Raw genomic sequence first — 19652 nt, forward strand, 5'->3', positions numbered from 1 at the left:
AAGTTTTGAAGAAATGGGAGAATATTTGTCTTCAGTTAGTGAAATCTTGGGAAAAAAGTGAAGACATTTATCTAATTAGGTTGTTGATCTATTCTAATTACTGCAACTATGTGAATGCTGTAGCTCTCCATAAGTAATTTTAGGCAGCATTTAATTTTATTATGAAGGCTAAAGCTTCACTGAAAACATAGTAAGTAAACGAACAACCTTTTAAAATTGCATATAAGGTCTAGTCTTAGTTCACTTTTCTATGGTGGCTTTCTAAAAATAAATGCTGGACACCAGCCAGGAAAAAGCCACTGATTCTGAATGAATAGTCTCAGTCATAAAATATTTGAATGGCAGAGAAATTTCCTGAATTTTTGTTAAACACATATGTATGTCACACACTTACCTGACAACTTCTATATTTCAAAGACGCACTTAGGGAAAAGTAATTTAGATAGTTGTCATGCAACATTTCTAGAAATGACCTTCGGTGAGGACAAACATCTTTTATTTTCACTCTTTTGTCTTGTGATGTTTAATTACTGTCCTTGAAATTTTGAGGTTACCTGGGAATCTGTTTTAGAAAAATACCTGTGGATTTCAGTCTCCATGGATAAGGGATTTATTGTTTAGTTAAGGTAGTCTGCTCTGCAAATACTTGTGCCACGAAATTTTAGATATCCTGGGCAAGGTGTTATTTGTTCACTTTCCAACCTACTCTCATATACACACATAACCATCTCCCCGCACCAGGCTTTTCCTCTCTCTCTTTCTTTCCTCCCTCTTGGTTTCACTGCAGCCCCTACATAAGCCTTTTAAAAAAGAAGAGACTTTTTAAGAAGAGAGACAGATTTTAATTGTATGTGGATATGCTGTGGTTGAACCGAACTAGACACAGAATACTATTTGAGAACACAGAAATCCTGGACCACTCTGACAACCATCATGTCAGACTACACAGAGAAGCCATTGAGATCCACATGAAAAATCCAAGCATGAAAATGAACATAATCAAGTTACCAACATTAAAAAAACAAAACAGACTCAGGACAAAAAAGAAAGAATACCACTTAGAGACAGGTGAATTCCCGACAGCCAACAATCAAGTGCCAGTTAACACCTCCCAAACAAAGGATGCCCCAGGGAACAACAGCCAGGCTACCTCTATGCAAATACCCTCACTGATTGACTTTGGAGCTGCAAGGCTATTCAATGCTAATCAAGCATGCTAATTGCAACATTCACACTTGCTTCAAACGGAATGTCCCACCCTAGACATTCCACAGATATATACACTCCATTTGCCTCATTTCCAACTGACCTCTGAACAAACCTCTGAGGTTGCTTGCCATAGATGTGGGCAAAACATCAGGAGATAATGCTACTGGAATATGGCAATTCAGCCAAAAAAACTCTGAGTAACCCAAGCAAATATGCCTGCCCTGAGTTGGCCTGCATCACGTGTCCCGCTAAACAGATTCCAACACTAGATATGATGGGCGCACAGGGCCTAGCTACGCCCAAACTTCATCAAGCCCCAATGCTGAACTCCCTCAAATTGTGACCCCTAAAGTGTGGTGTTACAAAAAAATGCTTCTCTACAAAAACCCAAATTCTGATGGATGGTGGAAAGGGATAAAAAGTAAAACCAATTGAAACCAAATTAGAAAGGGTGGCTAATATTCCAGGAGACAGGATCAGAATTCAAAACAACCTTAACAAGTTAAAGAGCAGGGCCAAAACTAACAAAATGAATTTCCACAGGGAGAAATGCAAGATACTACACTTTGACAAAAAAAATTGAAATGAAATGCAAAGATACAGGATGGGTGACACCTGACTCAACAATAAGTACATCTGAAAAAGATCTAAAAGAGTTTTAGTGGACAACAAGTTAGACATGAGCCAACTGTGTGATACAGCAGCGTAAAAAACCAGTGGGATTTTGGGCTGCATCAAAAGGAGTATCATATCTAAATTGAGAGAAGAAATGGTTCCTCTCTTTTCTGCTTTGGTTAGACCTCACCTGTAATACTGTGTCCAGTACTGTGTGTTACTGGGGGACAACTGCTCTACCTCACAACCATTGTCTTGTGGGGTTCCGCAGGGCTCAATATTGTCCCCCATGTTATTTAACATCTACATGAAGCCGTTGGGAGAGATCATCCGGAGTTTCGGGGTGCGGTGTTATCTGTACGCAGATGACGTCCAACTCTGTCACTCCTTTCCACCTACTACTAAGGAGGCTGTCGAGGTTCTGAACCGCTGCTTGGCCGCTGTGTCGGACTGGATGAGGGCTAACAAATTGAAATTGAATCCAGATAAGACAGAGGCACTCCTGGTCAGTCAAAAGGCCGAACAGGGTATAGGGTTACAGCCTGTGTTAGACGGGGTTACACTCCCCCTGAAGACACAGGTTCGCAGCTTGGGTGTGATCCTGGACTCTTCGCTAAGCTTGGAACCCCAAGTTTCGGCGGTGTCCAGGGGAGCATTTGCACAACTCAAACTTGTGCGCCAGTTGCGCCCGTACCTTGGGAAGTCTGACTTGGCCACGGTAGTCCACGCTGGTTACATCCCGGATTGATTACTGCAACGCGCTCTACGTGGGGTTGCCCTTGAAGACTGCCCGGAAGCTTCAGATGGTCCAGCGCTCAGCAGCCAGGTTACTAACGGGAGCGGCACTCAGGGAGCATACCACTCCTCTGCTGAGCCAGCTCCACTGGCTGCCAATCCGCTACCGGGCACAATTCAAGGTGCTGGCTTTAGCCTATAAAGCCCTAAACGGTTCCGGCCCTGCTTACCTCTCCGAACGCATCTCCACCTATGAACCGACGAGGACGTTAAGATCATCCGGGGAGGCCCTGCTCTCGGTCCCGCCTGCGTCGCAGGCGCGGCTGGCGGGGACGAGGGACAGGGCCTTCTCGGTGGTGGCCCCTCGGCTATGGAATGCCCTACCCGTAGACATCAGGCAGGCCCCTTCGTTGCTGGAGTTCCGGAGGAAGGTCAAGACGTGGCTCTATGAACAGGCGTTCGGTCAACATGGCAATTGAACTCATGAAGACGGTATAAATGAACAAGGAATGGTAGAAGGATTACGAGAATGGAATCTGATTCTTACTGAGGCGTTGATGACTATGTTGTGTTGTTGTGTTGTTTCGTATTGTCCATTGTGTATACTGTGTTTTTAACTAATTGTGATTGTAATAAATTGCATTGTAAACCGCATTGAGTCGCCGAATTAGGCTGAAAAATGCGGTATAAAAATAAAGCAAATAAATAAGTAAATAAATAAATTCTGGGCACCACGATTTAAAAGAGATATGACAAGTTGGAAGATGTCCTGAGGAGGGCAACTAAAACGATGAAAGGTATGGAGATCATGCCCTATGAGGAGTGGTTTAAGAGCTGGGGATGTTTAGGCTGCAGAAGAGAAGTTTGAGAGGAGACATGATCGCCATGCTTAAATATTTGAAAAGTTGTCATAAGGAAGAGGGAGCAGGCTTGTTTTCTGCTGCCCTGGAGACGAGGACTTGGAATAATGGGTTCAAATTAGAGGAAAGAAGATTTCACCTTAACATTAGGAAGAACTTCCTGACTGTGAGAGCTTTTCAACAGTAGACCTCATTGCCTCAGAGTGTGGTGGAAGCTCTTTCTTTGGAGGCTTTTAAATAGAGACATGGTGGCCATCTGTTGGGGGCACTTTGATTGTGCTTTTCCTGCATGACAGGAGGTGGGACTAGATGACCCATGGTCCCTTCCAACTCTATCATTTTATGATCAGCCAGGAGAAGATTTAAGTGAATCCATCACTTATTCCTGAACTCTACCATCCAATCAGCCTGTCTCTGACTAGCAGGATATCCAACTCCATACTCCAAGAAAGCTATTTGGGCTTTTAGGGAAAAGGAATTTGCCCTAGCACTTGGAAGATTGCTTGCGCCACAACCACCATTTACAATTTAGTGTTTCTGGTAAATCAGGAAGGGTAATTAGAACTACATTATATAGGTATACACACCAACAATATAATGCAGTTCCAAGCTGCATTATATGGCAGTGTGGATCTAGCCATAGTTTGCTTTTGCCTAAACCTGCAGGGAAGGTTAAAATTCCCCCCTTTCTTCTTGCCTTTCCAGTGCAGAGTTAATTGAGTGCAAACTTCCAGTACCTTCCATCTGGAAATTGATGTTTCTGTAGCCTGTTTGCATCTCTATCACAGATGAGTAAGTGATATAAGAATCCATAATTTTCAGATTGTACATTTTGGAAATATGAAATCAATCATAGCTACCATATAAATAGTACAAATAAATGAATCATTCTGCCAATATACTAGCACAAAAGAAGTAATAAAATAATACCTCTAGGCTTAGCAAGAAACAGGTTTCACTATTTAGTTTGAGCTAATAAGTAAGTAATAACTTTTTGAATTCTTTTCACTTGCCATTTTATTGCTAAATAGTATTGCTAATATAGAAAACATTTTATGATATGCTATATAATGTTTTAAAGTTGTTTTTACATCTACATTCCACTTCAGTGGCTATCAGTGTCAGAACTGTGTTGTGAACTGTAATGTTTAGTTCTACCCTTGGTGTTTCATGTAGTAATACATTGCTTTTAAGTATACTGATATTGTTCTACAAAGAAGAAAGTGAGGAATCTATTATTATTTTTCTGGACCAAAAATGCTGCTTTTGCTGGTGTCTTCCAACAGCATAAAACTGTCCTGCATTTCTAAAGAAGTGTAAGCATCCATACATAATGCATAGCAAGAAGGCCTCTCTACAGAGCTAGAAGCTATCACCAATCAAGGCCAAATTATAAGGGCCAAATCCTTATAATACATCCACAGTCATCCCTTCAACCAATATTTCAGTGATGTTATTCGGAATATGCAGAAATATTTAGGTATCTATAGTACTCTCACATTCCATTGTGTTTTTAGTAATATAAATTATTTTATGACAATATGTACAAAGTTAGTTTTGAAAAAATTAGAAGGTATATCTAAAAGAAACCAGAAAAAGAAAATACACTTGGCACATATTCTTAATGTCTCAGGTATGGAGTGCTTTTGCACAGAATTTTACATATCCAGACTATATAGTCCTTTTTATTTCTTTGTTACAACAGCATTTCAAATAATTTTGTAAATGGAGCTGCAGTAAAAAATAAAATGATTAGCCTTTCTTTGTTCTATAATCCTTCTGTAGTGTAATACCTTCAAAACAGAAAGCAGAGCAATAACAATAGTCACGGAGATCAAAATTATACTTATAAGTTGCCTGTCAATTCTTTGGGTATGTATTAGTACTATTCTTCATTTAAAAAAAATAAACATCACACTGTTTAAATGTAAAACTGTAGCCACTCATTAACAAAATATCAAGGGATTAAACCTTGAATTATGTTGTTCCTGGAACAATTCAAGTGTAACATTTGTTAAATGAAGCCGATGATGAGCTAAAGAGAGGTATTTCAGAAGGGTCCCTCATTGTTCCTATCTGCAAAAAGGGGTGAAAGATGCCACCTTGAGTCTCTATATTGGGAGAAAGGTAGAATAAAATACATACATACATACATGGTAGCCTCTGTCATAGAGCTGTATCAGAAACACGTTATAAACCAATGTATACTAAAAGAGATGCTACTGTCAGAGGTCCACATGTAACCAAGCCCTAGTTTGATATTAATTGTGAATCATCTTTAAATGCCAAAATTTTCAATTCAGCCTTGCTTCAAAGGGGTAGGGACATAACTCTCCAGAGTTGCCAGGAAAAAAAGATTCAATTGCCATGGTAACTTGAATTGAAGAAATCTTTCCTGTTTGAACAGATCATCTTCATTCTATCAGCCTGTTTATTAAATGTTACTAAAGAAAGCAATTAAAGGTTAATCTTTCTTCAAAAGCAAACAAATCAAGTGCTAGTGAACACTATAGAGAGCAAATGGTACATTTCAAGTTGGTCAGCAGCTTATAAGCACAGCATGTTCGCAGGGAGTTTTCTGGTGTTTCCATAGTATCATCTATTAATTTAATATTCTGTTAGCTGCACTGCTTGGCTTTAACATGTATTCATATTCATATTATTATTATTATTATTATTATTATTATTATTATTATTATATGTGGACAGGAGCATTTCCTACTTAAATTGATACAAGAAAAGGGTCTAAAATAAGTTAAAGACAATACAAATATTTCTGTTTGTGTTTTTTTGTTTTTGTTTTTTTTTTGTGCAGGTTGGGTTATGTTCCATCTCCATGCTTTTATATGTATTGCTACTATATTAGATATATTTAACACGCACACATACAGACATAGGCTTCTTTTAGGTCACAGAATGAGAAATGTACACAATCGCTATCTGGAAAATTCAATACAACTCACTATTTTGAAAGGTTCCTGAAACACTGAAATAAAACTCTCATATTTGCATTCCACTCGGTTAAACAAAATCAATGAGCTAGATTCCACACTAAGTCTCCTTTCACATAAGGGGATTAGATCCAGAAAGGTAATAGCTAATAGAGAGCAAAACTCTTATTTATGTAACAGAATTTTAATCAATTCTCTCTTTTCTGATCATCAAGTTCTTTTTACACTAAAAATTGTGTGTCTCTGTGTGTGTGTGGGGGGGGGGGAGAATGTAATCTGACAAATATAATCTTCTTCAATGTGATATGAAAGATCAATCACATGAACAACCACCTGTTTCCTGTCAACATAGTTCTCTTCCAGAATATTCCTCTACAATTAGGGGTCAAATTTTATGTAAGCTGTTCAAGGAGCCAGGCATGTAGCCGGGGGGGGGGGGGGCTTGAGGGGCTTCAGCCCCCCCCCCCCCCCGAAATTCTCATGGTGGTTCATGAAAAGGCCTTACTGGTGCATTATTTAAACTGTTATCTTTATTCATATCATGATCTGATCACCATACTCCCATAGGGGTATTGGGGTAACTATACAAAAGGTTTGCTAGGGTAGACCCTCTTTCACACAGACTCAGCCCCCCCCCCCCCCCGAATCGAAATCCTGGCTACGGGCCTGCAAGGAGCCTTTGGAGAATGAAAAATGTTTTAGTTTAAAAATTAAATAAATAAATGGATTAAGAACTGTTCTATCATCCATGTTCTATTATATAAAATTTTCATATGTTACTCAGTTCAATGCCTGTTCACAAATATGATTTAGCATATTCAATAAACCTTACTCTAACTTTCTGGACATATATCTGTACCCTTATTTTTTAAAGTATCTTATAAATTAGACTGAACTACCCTCAGAGCAAGGATTAATATTTTCTTTACCATTTTGTATTCCTCTTTGTTACATTACCACAATGTTAATACACCAAGGGAAAATTACTGCTATAGAGCCTGTATGTTTTCAGTAAAGAACAATAATTAGCTATTAACTGAATATAAAAAGGATGTCAGATTTACTGTCTATAAAATAAAAATGTTTATCTCTAAAACACAAATGGTTAGCATGGGACTCTCCAAAAGTTAGTGTACTGTACTACATCTTCCTTCATCTACCTAACCAAATCACTTTGAGTTACTGTCCAGCAATATCTTAAAAGTCAAAAGTTGATCATCGCTGCTCTAGAATGAATCCGAACCATAATTTGGGAATGGCATATCCCAATGCAAATGTGCAGTCTATCATATTTCCCTATTAATTTCCACGGAAAACTGTTGATGTAATAATTTGGGAGAAAAAGTCCTGCTTACTTGCCACATTGTATTGGTTAGTTGCTCAAATGTATGACATTCCTGAGTTATCACTGCAATAAATTTTAGAAAAAGATAGTGTCTTCTTTATCCACTCTTCATATCATAAAGGGAGGACTGCGACATTTAGTCAAAACTCTTAACTGAAAACTCTTAACTGAAATTATCCCCACTCTTCTGAAGATCCAGGATACAAATAATTTGAGGAATTCACTCAATCCTAGTTACAACAAGAGCTCAAGTCACAAATAAGGAAATCAAAATATTAGAATCAGGAACCCTTCAAGAAGTCAATAAAGAGAAGTAGGATTCAATATCAACAGAAAAAGACCACAATTGTATTTTTCATCATTCTCAGAGGTGTCAATGACCATTAGGAACCAGCTTCTTATGTTCCTGAAAATGGATAAAGAGGAAAATCAATTTATTTCAATTCAGCATATATTCTGTCTCTACTTACTCCATCTGAAAAATTCAAATAACCTATGTTTGTATAATAATATCAATAGTTAGGGTACAACACAGGCAATTAAATGCATAAAAGAAAATTTGTTGTTGTTGTTCATTCGTTCAGTCATTTCCAACTCTTCGTGACTTAATGGACCAGCCCACGCCAGAGCTCCCTGTCGGTCGTCACCATCTCCAGCTCCTTCAAGATCAATCCAGTCACTTCAAGGATACCATCCATCCATCCATAAAATAAAATACACATATTAAAAAACATGGTACATGGACTGGGTAGGTCTGTCGAAAGAGCTAGGTATATAGTTCTGTCCCGAGTGCTGACAGCTCATTTAGCTGTCTGATCTTTTCCAGAAGGACATTCTACAATCTAGGACAGTAGTTCCCAACTTTTTCTTGACCAGGGACCACTCTACAACATCAGTACCAAAAGGATTATGAATCAGTTTTTGGTTAACTTTTAGATTCGGTTTGGTTATTTGGGTACTGATTCAAAAAATGGCACTAGATAAACCACATCAGCTCTAGTTTCTGATACACAATATACAACATCCAGTAGTCACCATCTGTTTGCCCACAAAAAAACATATTTAATAAGCCTTGGCACTATAAGAGAGTTTTGGGAGACGTTGCAATGGTGTGATAACGGTGAGGCAGCGGATCATATTTTAGTTCTTCAGCAGACAACAAGTTAAGAACCACTGCTCAAGGAACAGGCAATGAAAAGGTCTTCTGGGTAACGGTTGCTGGTTAGGTTCTGACTGGTTGGAGTAAGCATCCCTTAAAAAGCCTAAGTGTCCAAAATGGCTGGATTATATAGAAGAAGGAGATTCTGTAGCTTTATATTTCATGCATCCAACTAATCAACTTCTTCATCCCTAGTTGTGAATTTCATATCCAAAAGCACATGACAATCTTGTGCAGGAATATCTGACAAACATACATTGCATAGGCAGAGAATGAGCAATGACAGCTTTTACCTTGACTTAGGAGACAAAAAGGAAGAACTTGTCTTGCAGTCAAACATATCCATCCATAAACTCCCTCTGAAATATGAAAACTAGGCATAAGCCTATTATTTATATTTTCTTCTGGGTGATGGTTTTAAAAGTAAATGTTTTCTTGTGTAAGCACAGAATGCCCCTGTTTAATTATTGCCCACCACCATTCCTGTGAAAAAAACCTGTGGGATACAATTCTGACTTGAGACATTTGTAGAGCTTCTCTTGCCCTGGTTTCCACTGAAAACAGAAACTCAATTGTCCTAATGATAAGAATGGCCTTCAGATTCATAACAATTCTTCAGAAAAAGAATAGACACTCAGGATACTCCTCCACTTGCTTCTTCACCATAGCATTCATTTCTTGTCTCCAGTCATTCCAGTTCTTGATTTTTCTCTTATTACCATCCTAGAGAGAGAGATCAACCAGTTGGTGAATTTTTACTTGTTTCCCATTAAGGGTATAACAATCTGTGCCTCTCGGTGCAACATGAGTCAGAATGTGTTTCTCTTACTCAGACACATGTCCATTATTAGTCATTTTGAAGAGACATGAAGCAAGGCAATTTCAACTAATTAATGCAGGAGACAGTTCTTCTTAATCCACAATCTCAAAAAAATTAAATTATCTGAAATTAAATAGCATCAGTGTAACCTCTAGAGGGAAGGTTCAAGCCTAAAATGATCTGGTAAACTGGACCATCAAGACTCCTATGTAGTTTAGCCTCTCCTGAAATTATTATCAGGAGTACACTTAATGATCAATCATAAAGAACACAGTAAATAAGATACTGTTGTTTAGCCTCTCAGGAATACCAGAGACATTTTACAATCTATCCAGTGAACACTTATTTGGCAGTAAGCTACACTGAAGCCATGGAGGGGACTTCTAAGTACACATTGTCCTTGTAGAGTCTTCATATTTAAGGACTGTCCAATGATAATGAATAGGGAAAATAATTTGCCCTTTCTCTATTCAAGTACCCGCAAATAGCAAAACCTAAATCAATATACCTGTTTATGTTGGACCCCACATCTCTGAGATCTTGGAAGTCATTATCCCAAATCCCCTAACAATTTAAAAGTTTCTAAGTTATTCATAATGGACTTGCAACATCATGAAATTAAGCATTTTGTGTCTATTAACTGAGTATAACGAATTCAAAAGATGTTCCTAAGCTGAAAATCTCAGAAGTGATGCCCTCCCACTTTCTTGTGACTTACATGACTATACTTATCCTAATTTTGAAAATACTTATGTTCCAAGGTAAAAATGTACAAAATAACTATCTAGTTTAAGAACAAACAGATGCTCTAAAATGCATAATAACTACAGACCAGTAGAGACTCACTTATTATTATACCTCCATTACAACATTTCTAAGTTGTAAGAAAGTGTGTGCTTAAACATACATCCCATATAGAAAACAAATTATCAACAGTATTCTCATTAATTATTATAAATTTGACATAGACTAAATGTGGTTCTGTGTGTATGCCCTCCAGTAACAAGGAATGGCTGCTGCATGTTTCATATTTCCAAATTGTATAATATAGTGCTTTACACAGTGAATACTAAAAATAAGTTTTCTTAGTGGCACTGAATTGCTGTATTTCTCTAATAAAAGTTAATCTCTCTTTCCATTTGTGGTTCCGTTTCTACCTACAGACAACTGATACATGTCACCATAACTGCTCAAAATAATCACAGCAGAAATTATTCATGTACTGTAATTTGTCTAGACATTGCTTAGAAAAATATGTGCAAAAATTACAATATGGAATTTGTCAAACAAAAGTGTGAAAATTCATTTATGATCTTATACCTTGTATGCTCCAAAGCTTGGGGCAGTTTATAAAACTGATAAAACTTATAAAATCAATGAAACTTACAATATGCAGTGAATACAAACAAAATTAAAATAACAGAAAGTTATTTTAAAAGGAGAGAGGGGGCAGTGACTATTTCTCCAGTGATATTTAGAATTCATTGTCCCAGTATACACATAAGCACTCTCCAGTCACAATGGAAAATTCTATTATATATTTGAGTTTAAAAGCACTTGCCCATTCAAGGAGGTGAGAGAAGGGTCCCATGTGGGTATTCAAAACAAATATTTGAAATGTTTAAGGTTGTTTACATGACAGAAAGTAAACATGCTAGCTACATGTGAACTTATTTTCTTATTCATTTGCTTCTTATGGTTTCTATATGGTTTCTGTTTGGCAACATATCTACTCTGATTATAGCTTTCACTTACACATTTTGGCAAGTCCAAATCTAGCTTACATCAGAAAACTAAAACTTCCCACTCCCCTGTCATTTTCTCTATTCTAATTTGAATCTGACTGAAGGCAAAAAAAAAAAAATCAGTCTCACAATATGGAAATCATTGTTGTGGAAGCAATGAAAATACAATGTATAGAGCATTTTTACCAACATATACAAGTAGGCATTAACCAAAGTGAGGAACCTTTCATTTTGGCAGATAGCAACAACCAGAGGTGTAGTAAGAGGCACACTTTGAAAGGAAGACCTTAACCTGCAACATATATGCTTATGTTTCTAGTTCCATTTTTGTCTCTTCATTTAAAAAGGTTGTTTGCCTCCTAAGTGAGTCTCGTGTGAGAAAAACCTTGACAATTATTTTGAGAGTGATATCAACAAGCAATGGGTAAGTCTTCAGCTGAAACACATATTTGCCTTATTCATTCTATTGGATTTCAATTTAAGAAATTTAAGAAATACGTTTTCTTCCTTGCTTCCTGGCTTGTATCTATCTGCAAGTTAGGTGAGTATTATGAGAAATTAACTTGTTTTGTATATTACATTGGAGGCTATCACAAGAAGCTGAAAGAGGAAATAGCAGCAATCAAGGAATAGTAAGGAAGACACATCTATCACATACAAAATCGTTAATCTTCATACTCTTTTTATGTACTCATGAAAGTTTTGGTAGATGCACTATGTCTAAGGGAAAGATATTAGATGAATTCATTTCCATTAGAAGATACCTCATATCTTTAACAAACAAACAAAAAACCTTAAATGTCAATGTTGTTGTTGTTCTCTTTGTTCTGCTGGAAAATTATAGATATTTTTCCCAAAAAATCTTTAACCACTGTTATGATCTGATCCTATAAGAGGACATGAAAGATCAGGGTTAGACATAATTTGGTGATTCAGAAGATAACAACAGCAAACAGAATATGATCATTGTTCACATCTACAAAAGTGGCTTAGGCATACCAACACCATCCAAACTTTTTATACTGAAAAGATGTGCAGTTCATTAAAAAAGATCCTGTTTACCATTACTCCATTCCACCCTTCCTCTATTCTTTCCATTTGTTTTCAGACTATCTGCCAATTTGGGCAAAGACTTGTCATAACTGTTAGTTGTACAATACAATGTATGTACTGAACTTTGTACTGAACAAGAGCTCATGCTTTTGCCTTCAAACATCTGGAGATGGGCTACTACACCAATCCAGATTGCTGCATGATGATGCCCAGACACAGCAAAGCACTTTTTATGTAGCAGTAACTGACAGAGTGAAAAAAGTTACTTCAAACTAACAATTCCAAGGTCAGCATCACAATGATTAAGGTCCTGGAATATCTACCTATAAAAATGACTTGGTAAACTATGTTTTCTACATAACATAGCCTACTTTGGAAAGCTTTGTTTCTTCTCCAAAATATTTTTCCACAGAGATATTGCCTTTCAAATCTCTCTGATGAGATTTGGAGATAGGACGTCAGCAGTACCTTATTTTAGCTAAAATGTACCCACAATATACTTGGTGTAAGCTGGAATCATATGTTCTCTTTCAGCCAAAAAGGGATATTTTAGAACATGGGGACCATATAAAGGAAAGAAAAACTAGGGCATGTGAGAGAAACATCAAAGAAAACATTTCTTCTCAGTGGATATTAGTAGTTCATAGGTCTCAGTAAGTAGCTACAGTATTAAAGTTCTGTTTGGGCTTTATATAAACTCTGCAATCCCACCCATCATTATATGAATATTATAGCCCCAACCTATGGTTTCTCTTGCACACCTGTGCACTCTTTTTAAACTTAAATCTGGACAAAGATTCATTTCAATTAAAACAAGAATGTTCTCTATGTAATACCTAGGAAAAGACTGGGAGAGAAGGAGTTTCATGCAATAATTCCATTAGAGTATTTCAAAGGGCCAGGGCATTAGCTGCTTTTGGTGGAGAAGGAAGGATAAAAAAGTATATTATTTGTAACTGGCTAGATTTATATACATAATTATGGCCTGAAAATCAATGAAGAAATCAGTAACCTCAATTGATATATGTACATTCTTCCATCTGGCTGACAGGAATCTTTCCATTGCAGCCTTAGTGTCCAATACTATTTTATCAACTGTCGAAGTATATATCATAATTGAAATGTCTTCCTTTCTTTCTTGTTAATCAGCAAGGAACTAAAACAACATTACTTTCTTAACTAAAAATCTCCCAATGGATATATGAATGAACAGAGGAAATTAAGACGTTCAGCCAACCAATGAGTGTGGTTGCTCATTGCTAATCCCAATAGTTCCAAACAACCAAATAGCCATTGAGTCATTGCTTTTAGTATAATTTGCTAAACTGTTATGAAGTTTTGTTTTCAATCTTTCATAATAAAGGAACGATATTGCCCCAAAGGCCTTTGCTCTTCTCTGGAAACACATTCCAGGAATTCAGCAAGAATGGAAAAAGAGTACATGCCTTTTTGACCCATTTACAAAGGGTGAGGAACAACTTTTACTCCTTGTTTTCAAGCCATCTGCTACACTGCAGCTTTCTGCACGTATCACAAAATGTATTAATTATGGGAAATAAAGTTGCACTCAAGTAACCTTAATTTCCCTGTTACTTAAAATTAATCAGTAGTGCATACCTTATTATAGTGTGATAGAGGTGAGGTTACAGAGAGGGGTTTATATATTTAGTCATTTATTTTCTTTTTACAAATAGGGATTGAAATATATAGGCATTCTTGAATTTTGTTACTATGAAGAAGGACATATTTCACATGAATGTTGACAGGTGACAGGAAAATCAGTGAAGGGGGAGCATTTCTGTACAATGTAATTGAATAGATAAGCCCTATAACCCTGTTCTAACTGTATTAGCTCAGAAGTAAATCTATTTGAGATCTGCAGGAATGACGTCTAAGTAGATGGTTAGGGTTACTGTACATCTTAAAATGCAGTGTATATTCTTGTTAGGTTTTTAGAACACTGTTAAAACAAGAGGAGTGGTCTAACCTCAAATTATTTTAGTTTAGTTTATATTCGTTTGGAGTTTTTTATTGGTGGGGAGTGGTTATATAAAGAAGATGAAGCATTAATCTGTTCTTTGGAATATTCAAGAGTCCAAATGGGGTGCTATGTTCAGCTGTTGAACATATTATGGATTTTTGCACACACAATGACTGATAAATCTGTACCAGTTAGGAATATATCTGTCTTGACAGGACACACAAAAGGAACATTGCAGTATGTCACACACTCCGCACGCATGCATACACACACACACACACACACACACACACACGCAGAAAGACAGAGATCCACACATCTCCATAGAAATGCAACACTTTGGATTCCTCAGTACAACATTTCTGTCAATAAAAAAGAAAACTATTTTCTTTCTACACACAATTAAAATAAAGAACTACTGGGCTCTGTTAATTAAGATTGTATGTGCTTTGAAAATTAAGGCTGAGCCACTACGAAGTGATAGCTATTTTTCAGTTACACACTCTTTCAGCTTTATACCTAATGTTAATCACAGGTATATGATTTGCTAAATATAGATTCTAGTGAAGTCAAACACTGCTGCTGGTTCTTCCTCCGCCTGCTCCTCCTTTTACCTGTTGTGTGGCTCCAGGGATAGTATCAAATTATACTCCATTCTCCCTTGTATTAAACAATACATCGCTAAATTAATCTGGGTTCTTGCATAATTGGCACCAAAGGTATTGGCCAAGGAGTCATGTCAAAGCCCCACTGTGTGTTAGCTGAATATAGATCATTAGAAAGTCTTAATTCTACCTTCAGTGTTTTATATATTACAGCAGTCTAAGAAAATCCTTAAATAACAAATGTCAAGCACCTGTAATGATGTACTTAATTCATGAATCAGTTCTCAGATGTAGCTAGGATATTAGTATTATTTATCATAACCTATTCTATTCCTCACTACGCCCCTTAGCATATTTTCCATTCCTTGGTGCTGTAGGATGGGCTTGTTTCATTGCCTGTGTGTGTGTGTGTGTGTTCCTGGCAAATAGAGATCCAGTCCACCACAGCCAGTTCCTTGGGCACTGCCAGCTGTTAGCAATCCCATCATAACAATCCCAGTTTGCCAAAAGAACCAGTTTTATGTTGTTGTTGTTGTTGTTGTTGTTGTTGTTGCTTTTTGTTTTGGTTTTTTTGCCCCATCTAACTTCTCAAAACTGCCACATCCAGAGTCAAGGGGCTAATATGCCACAAATATGTGGGGACTGTCAAGCCAAATGTGTTGCAGGGCAAAGTAAAACCTTGGCAAATGTGGGCGTATAAAAAGGATAGGAGAAGGTGAAAGGGGAGGGAGGAAACCCAAGTACAGAAAGACATGCAGAGGTTGAAAATAGTACTGAAACTTTTAGGAGATGGTATAAGACAAAAAGACTTTTTTCTTGTGGCAGCCCAGCAAAAGAGTAAAGTTCCACACTAGCACACACACAAATACCTCCAAGGGCAAGCCTTTTCTTTGTAGGAGCTGGCCTTTCAGCACCATTTCTATATATGTGAGATATTTCTACTCCTCTGTTCTTTATGCAACATGAGTAAAATGAGATCAGAGGCAACAAAGAGCCAGGCATCACTTTGTCACCTGCAACACCTTGAGCAATGGGTTTGAAGGGAAAACCTGAGTATGTTCAATTAATTTGCACAAAATCACACATACACACATCTTGTTCACGTTCTATATTATGCAAGCCCCTGCATAAATCAAAGCAGAAACAAAGATGAAATGTGGCCCATCTGCTTCTTATCCTTCTCCTAACCTCTGTCTAGTGCTTATAATGATCAAACGTAATCCAAGAAAATCACTTCACAAAGTGACCCCATCACTTTGCAATGTGACACAGAGGCACATACATTGGAGATAGGCAGTAGCAGTATGCCAACATCTTTTGTCACTTTGAAGTTTGATTTTTTCCCCATTATAAGACATTTTATGTAAAACAGGAGAGGAGGAGAAAGATGACTATGGAAAATAAGAAGCAGCTACTTTAAAAAAAAGTGCCAAGCTAAACCGGAGGGAATGCAATTCTCTCTGGCTCTTTCTCTCCCCATACACACATTCCCCTGCCATAGGGAGCTTCACTGGAGAAACAGGTCTGAAACAAGCGGCAGGTGCTGACAGCTAGAAGCAACCAAAAACACAGACAGAGCAGAGAGAGACACAAAGCTCCCTTCCAACTTAAAAGAAGGCCTCAGCTCACCAGAGGCAAATTGAATGAACAGGATGTCATTGTCTCCAGGGATGAGGCAAGTCGTGGGGCTAAGGCCAATGCACAGAAGTTGTGTAACCCTCCGAGACTCCTGCCTCAGCTCCAAGGAAGACAGAGTGTCAAACCAGAAGGTGGACTGGGGAGAGGAAAAGAGAACTGACCCTGGAATATCTGCGTGTGTGATGCAATTCCATGTGAATATGTGAGAACAGGACACTTAACACATTGAAATGCTGAGAATCAGACCTCTCCTCTTTGGAAGAAGAGGAGGCAAGCAGGCGAGAGAGAGACCCTTTTTAAGACCCTGCAACTTAAGAGGAGGCACCAAAAGTGCATCCCATGGAATACTATCAGGAGGGATAACTACATCGCAGCAGCTTTTCCCAGGGTGGGGGGAGGGCATAAACCAAGTGGGTGGGAATATGTTGTCAAAGGCTTTCATGGCTAGAATCACTAGGTTGCTGTGAGTTTTCCAGACTGTATGGCCATGCTCCAGTAGCATTCTTTGCTGACATTTCACCCACATCAAAGGTAGGCATCCTCAGAGGTTGTGAGGTTTGTTGGAAACTAGGCAACGAAGGATTCCCCCAGGCAGGAAGCAGCCAGGCTTCGAAGCTTCAAGGCTATTCAGTGCTAATCAAGCTGGCCAATTGCAACATTCACACTTGCCTCAGGCAGACAAGAGTTCTTTCTCCTACCCTTGACATTCCACAGAGATATAAACCTCACGTTCCTAGCTTCCAACAGACCTCACAACCTCTGGGAATGCCTACCATAGATATGGGTGAAACCTCTGAGGATGCCTTCCATAGATGTGGGTGACACATAATTCTTTCTCCCACCCTGGACGTTATTCCATGGGTATATAAACCCCACTTGCCTAGTTTCCAACAGACCTCACAACCTCTGTGGATGCCTGCCAAAGATGTGGATGAGACGTCAGGAGAGAATGCTTCTGGAACATGGCCAGGAACTCTCAGCGACCCAATGAGGGGATAGCAAGGCTGGGGAGCTCGACAACTGCTATATGAAAGTTACATTTTGTAATTCCCGTCGTTGTGACGATTTCTTTGTGTCATTGTATGTTGGCATTGAATTTTTTGCCATTCATATGTTGTAAACCGCCTTGAGTCCCTTCCCACTCCCCAGGGGTGAGAAAGGCGGTATATAAATACAGTGAATGAATAATAAATACAGAACTGCTGGGAAGCTGAGATCTAGCGAAAGAACGGAAGCAGAGGAGGAGGAGGAGGAGGAGGAGGAGAACTTGGCCGCCGAGGAAGCAGCTATCTTTAGCATCCCCTTCCAAAAAGCCGGGTCCAGCCGAGCCAGAGAGCAGGTGCTAGAGGTGGTTGTTGTCCATGCCTCTTTTGGGGTGGAGGCGAGGCTGAATACAATGCACGCCGAGGGAGGGAAGGAAGGAAGGAGGGAGGGAGGGAAGGAAATCTATGCCTGAGGTATGCTAGGAAGGGCAGCGAACCACCCAAACCGAGACACCCCCCTCTCCTTCCCAATAATAAGGGTACGCATCCAAGGCTTACCCTGAGCTGCAGCGAGGACCACCACCACCAGCATGAGCAGCAGCAGCATCAGCAGCATCCCCCGCCGAGCCTGGACTTGCCTCCGCGCCGTCATGTCTGCAGTTATTCCACACACATAGAGGAAGGAAGGAAGGGGAGCCAGCCAGGCAGCCGGCCGAGGAGGCGAAGAGGAGGAGGAGGAGGAAAAGGAGGAAGAGGGCCAGAGGATCACCAGAGGGCGAAGCGAGGCGGCAGCAAGAGAGAGAGCGGGAAGAAGCAGGAGCAGCAGCTCCAGGTGGCAACAGCAGCAGCAGCGGAGGCAACGGAGGCGCAGCATCCGACGCCTCCTCCTCCTCCTCCTCTTCTTCCTCCTCCTCCTCCTCCTGCAGGACTGCTGCGAGTTGCCTCGGCTCTCCTTCTCATAGCATCAAGTGCCGGCCAGGGCTGCCCAAGGGGAGCAGAAGGCGGCCAAGGAGAAGGGATGCAGACCCCTTCCTCGCCTCGAGAGGAAATCCCACCACGACGGCGCCCAGAGAGAAGAAGGAGAAAACAGCAGGAGGGGCGTTGAGGCGGCGTTTCCTTCCGTGGGTGGGTTGAGAAGGGAAGAGGGGGTGTCCCTCTTGTCACAGCAACGGAGAGGGCTGGCAAGCGAGCCTAGCAGCGGCAGGAGAAAGAGCTGCTGCTGCTGCCGAGCCTGCCTCTTCTTCTTCCTCCTCCTCCTCCGCCTTCGCCGCCGCTGCTGCTGGTGGACTCAACCATCCCTTCCTGTCGAGAGGGGAAGGAGGATGGAAAAGCGGGCGGGCGGGCGCGCACACCAAACGCCTCGGGCGGTTGGGCGGGCGAGAAATTGCGCACCAGCCTCCTCGCAGCCCTCAGAAAAGACTGCCGAAGACGAGCAGAAGAAAGGAACCCGTTGTGTTTATTTTTCCTCACTCTCTTCTTTGATTCAGGCGGAGAACATCTTTATTGTGGACTGGAAGAAGAGCTTTGTGTGGGTCTTGGTTGGACTGGGGCGGCCCTTATGGTTTCTTCCAACTCTGTGGAACTCTGGAAAGAAAAGAGGTGAAGGTCGCTGGCTTCTTGCTATTCTGTGCGTGGGAACCTTCGCTTGAGGGGCACGTGAGGCCGCTTTCCCGCCCAAACCTGTGGCCTCGTGCAACCTTGGGAAGCGCGCGACACGGCAGTTGGCACTTTGAGGAGGAGAAGGGGGGGGGGGGAGAGACCATTAGTCCTCCCCTCCTCGCGCACGCACACTCTCCAAAGGGATTTTGATTGGTTCAATGAGAAGCTCTTTGGCGCCCTTTTTTTTCCGCTAGAGGCGTGCGCGTGTCGCTCCAGGCACCCCTTGGCTCTGAGGCGAAGTCACTCACTAATAAAGGCAGCGCGATTCCTTCAAGCCAGGCTGACTAAGCAACC

General features: G+C 40.0%; 1 protein-coding gene across 2 annotated transcripts in view; it reads right to left on the bottom strand.

The window, feature by feature from the left end:
* CSMD1 (CUB and Sushi multiple domains 1) overlaps positions 1 to 19401 on the bottom strand; it is a 1217927-nt gene extending 1198526 nt beyond the window's left edge. For both annotated transcript variants that reach the window (XM_067468320.1, XM_060788521.2), the window contains exon 1: positions 18258 to 19401. In XM_067468320.1, the coding sequence (XP_067324421.1) occupies positions 18258 to 18573 (316 nt within the window). In that variant the 5' untranslated portion in view covers positions 18574 to 19401. The remainder of the gene's footprint in view (positions 1 to 18257) is intronic.
* Positions 19402 to 19652: the final 251 nt, after the last annotated feature.

Source organism: Anolis sagrei, chromosome 1, assembly GCF_037176765.1.
Source record: "Anolis sagrei isolate rAnoSag1 chromosome 1, rAnoSag1.mat, whole genome shotgun sequence".
Classification (NCBI taxonomy): domain Eukaryota; kingdom Metazoa; phylum Chordata; class Lepidosauria; order Squamata; family Dactyloidae; genus Anolis; species Anolis sagrei.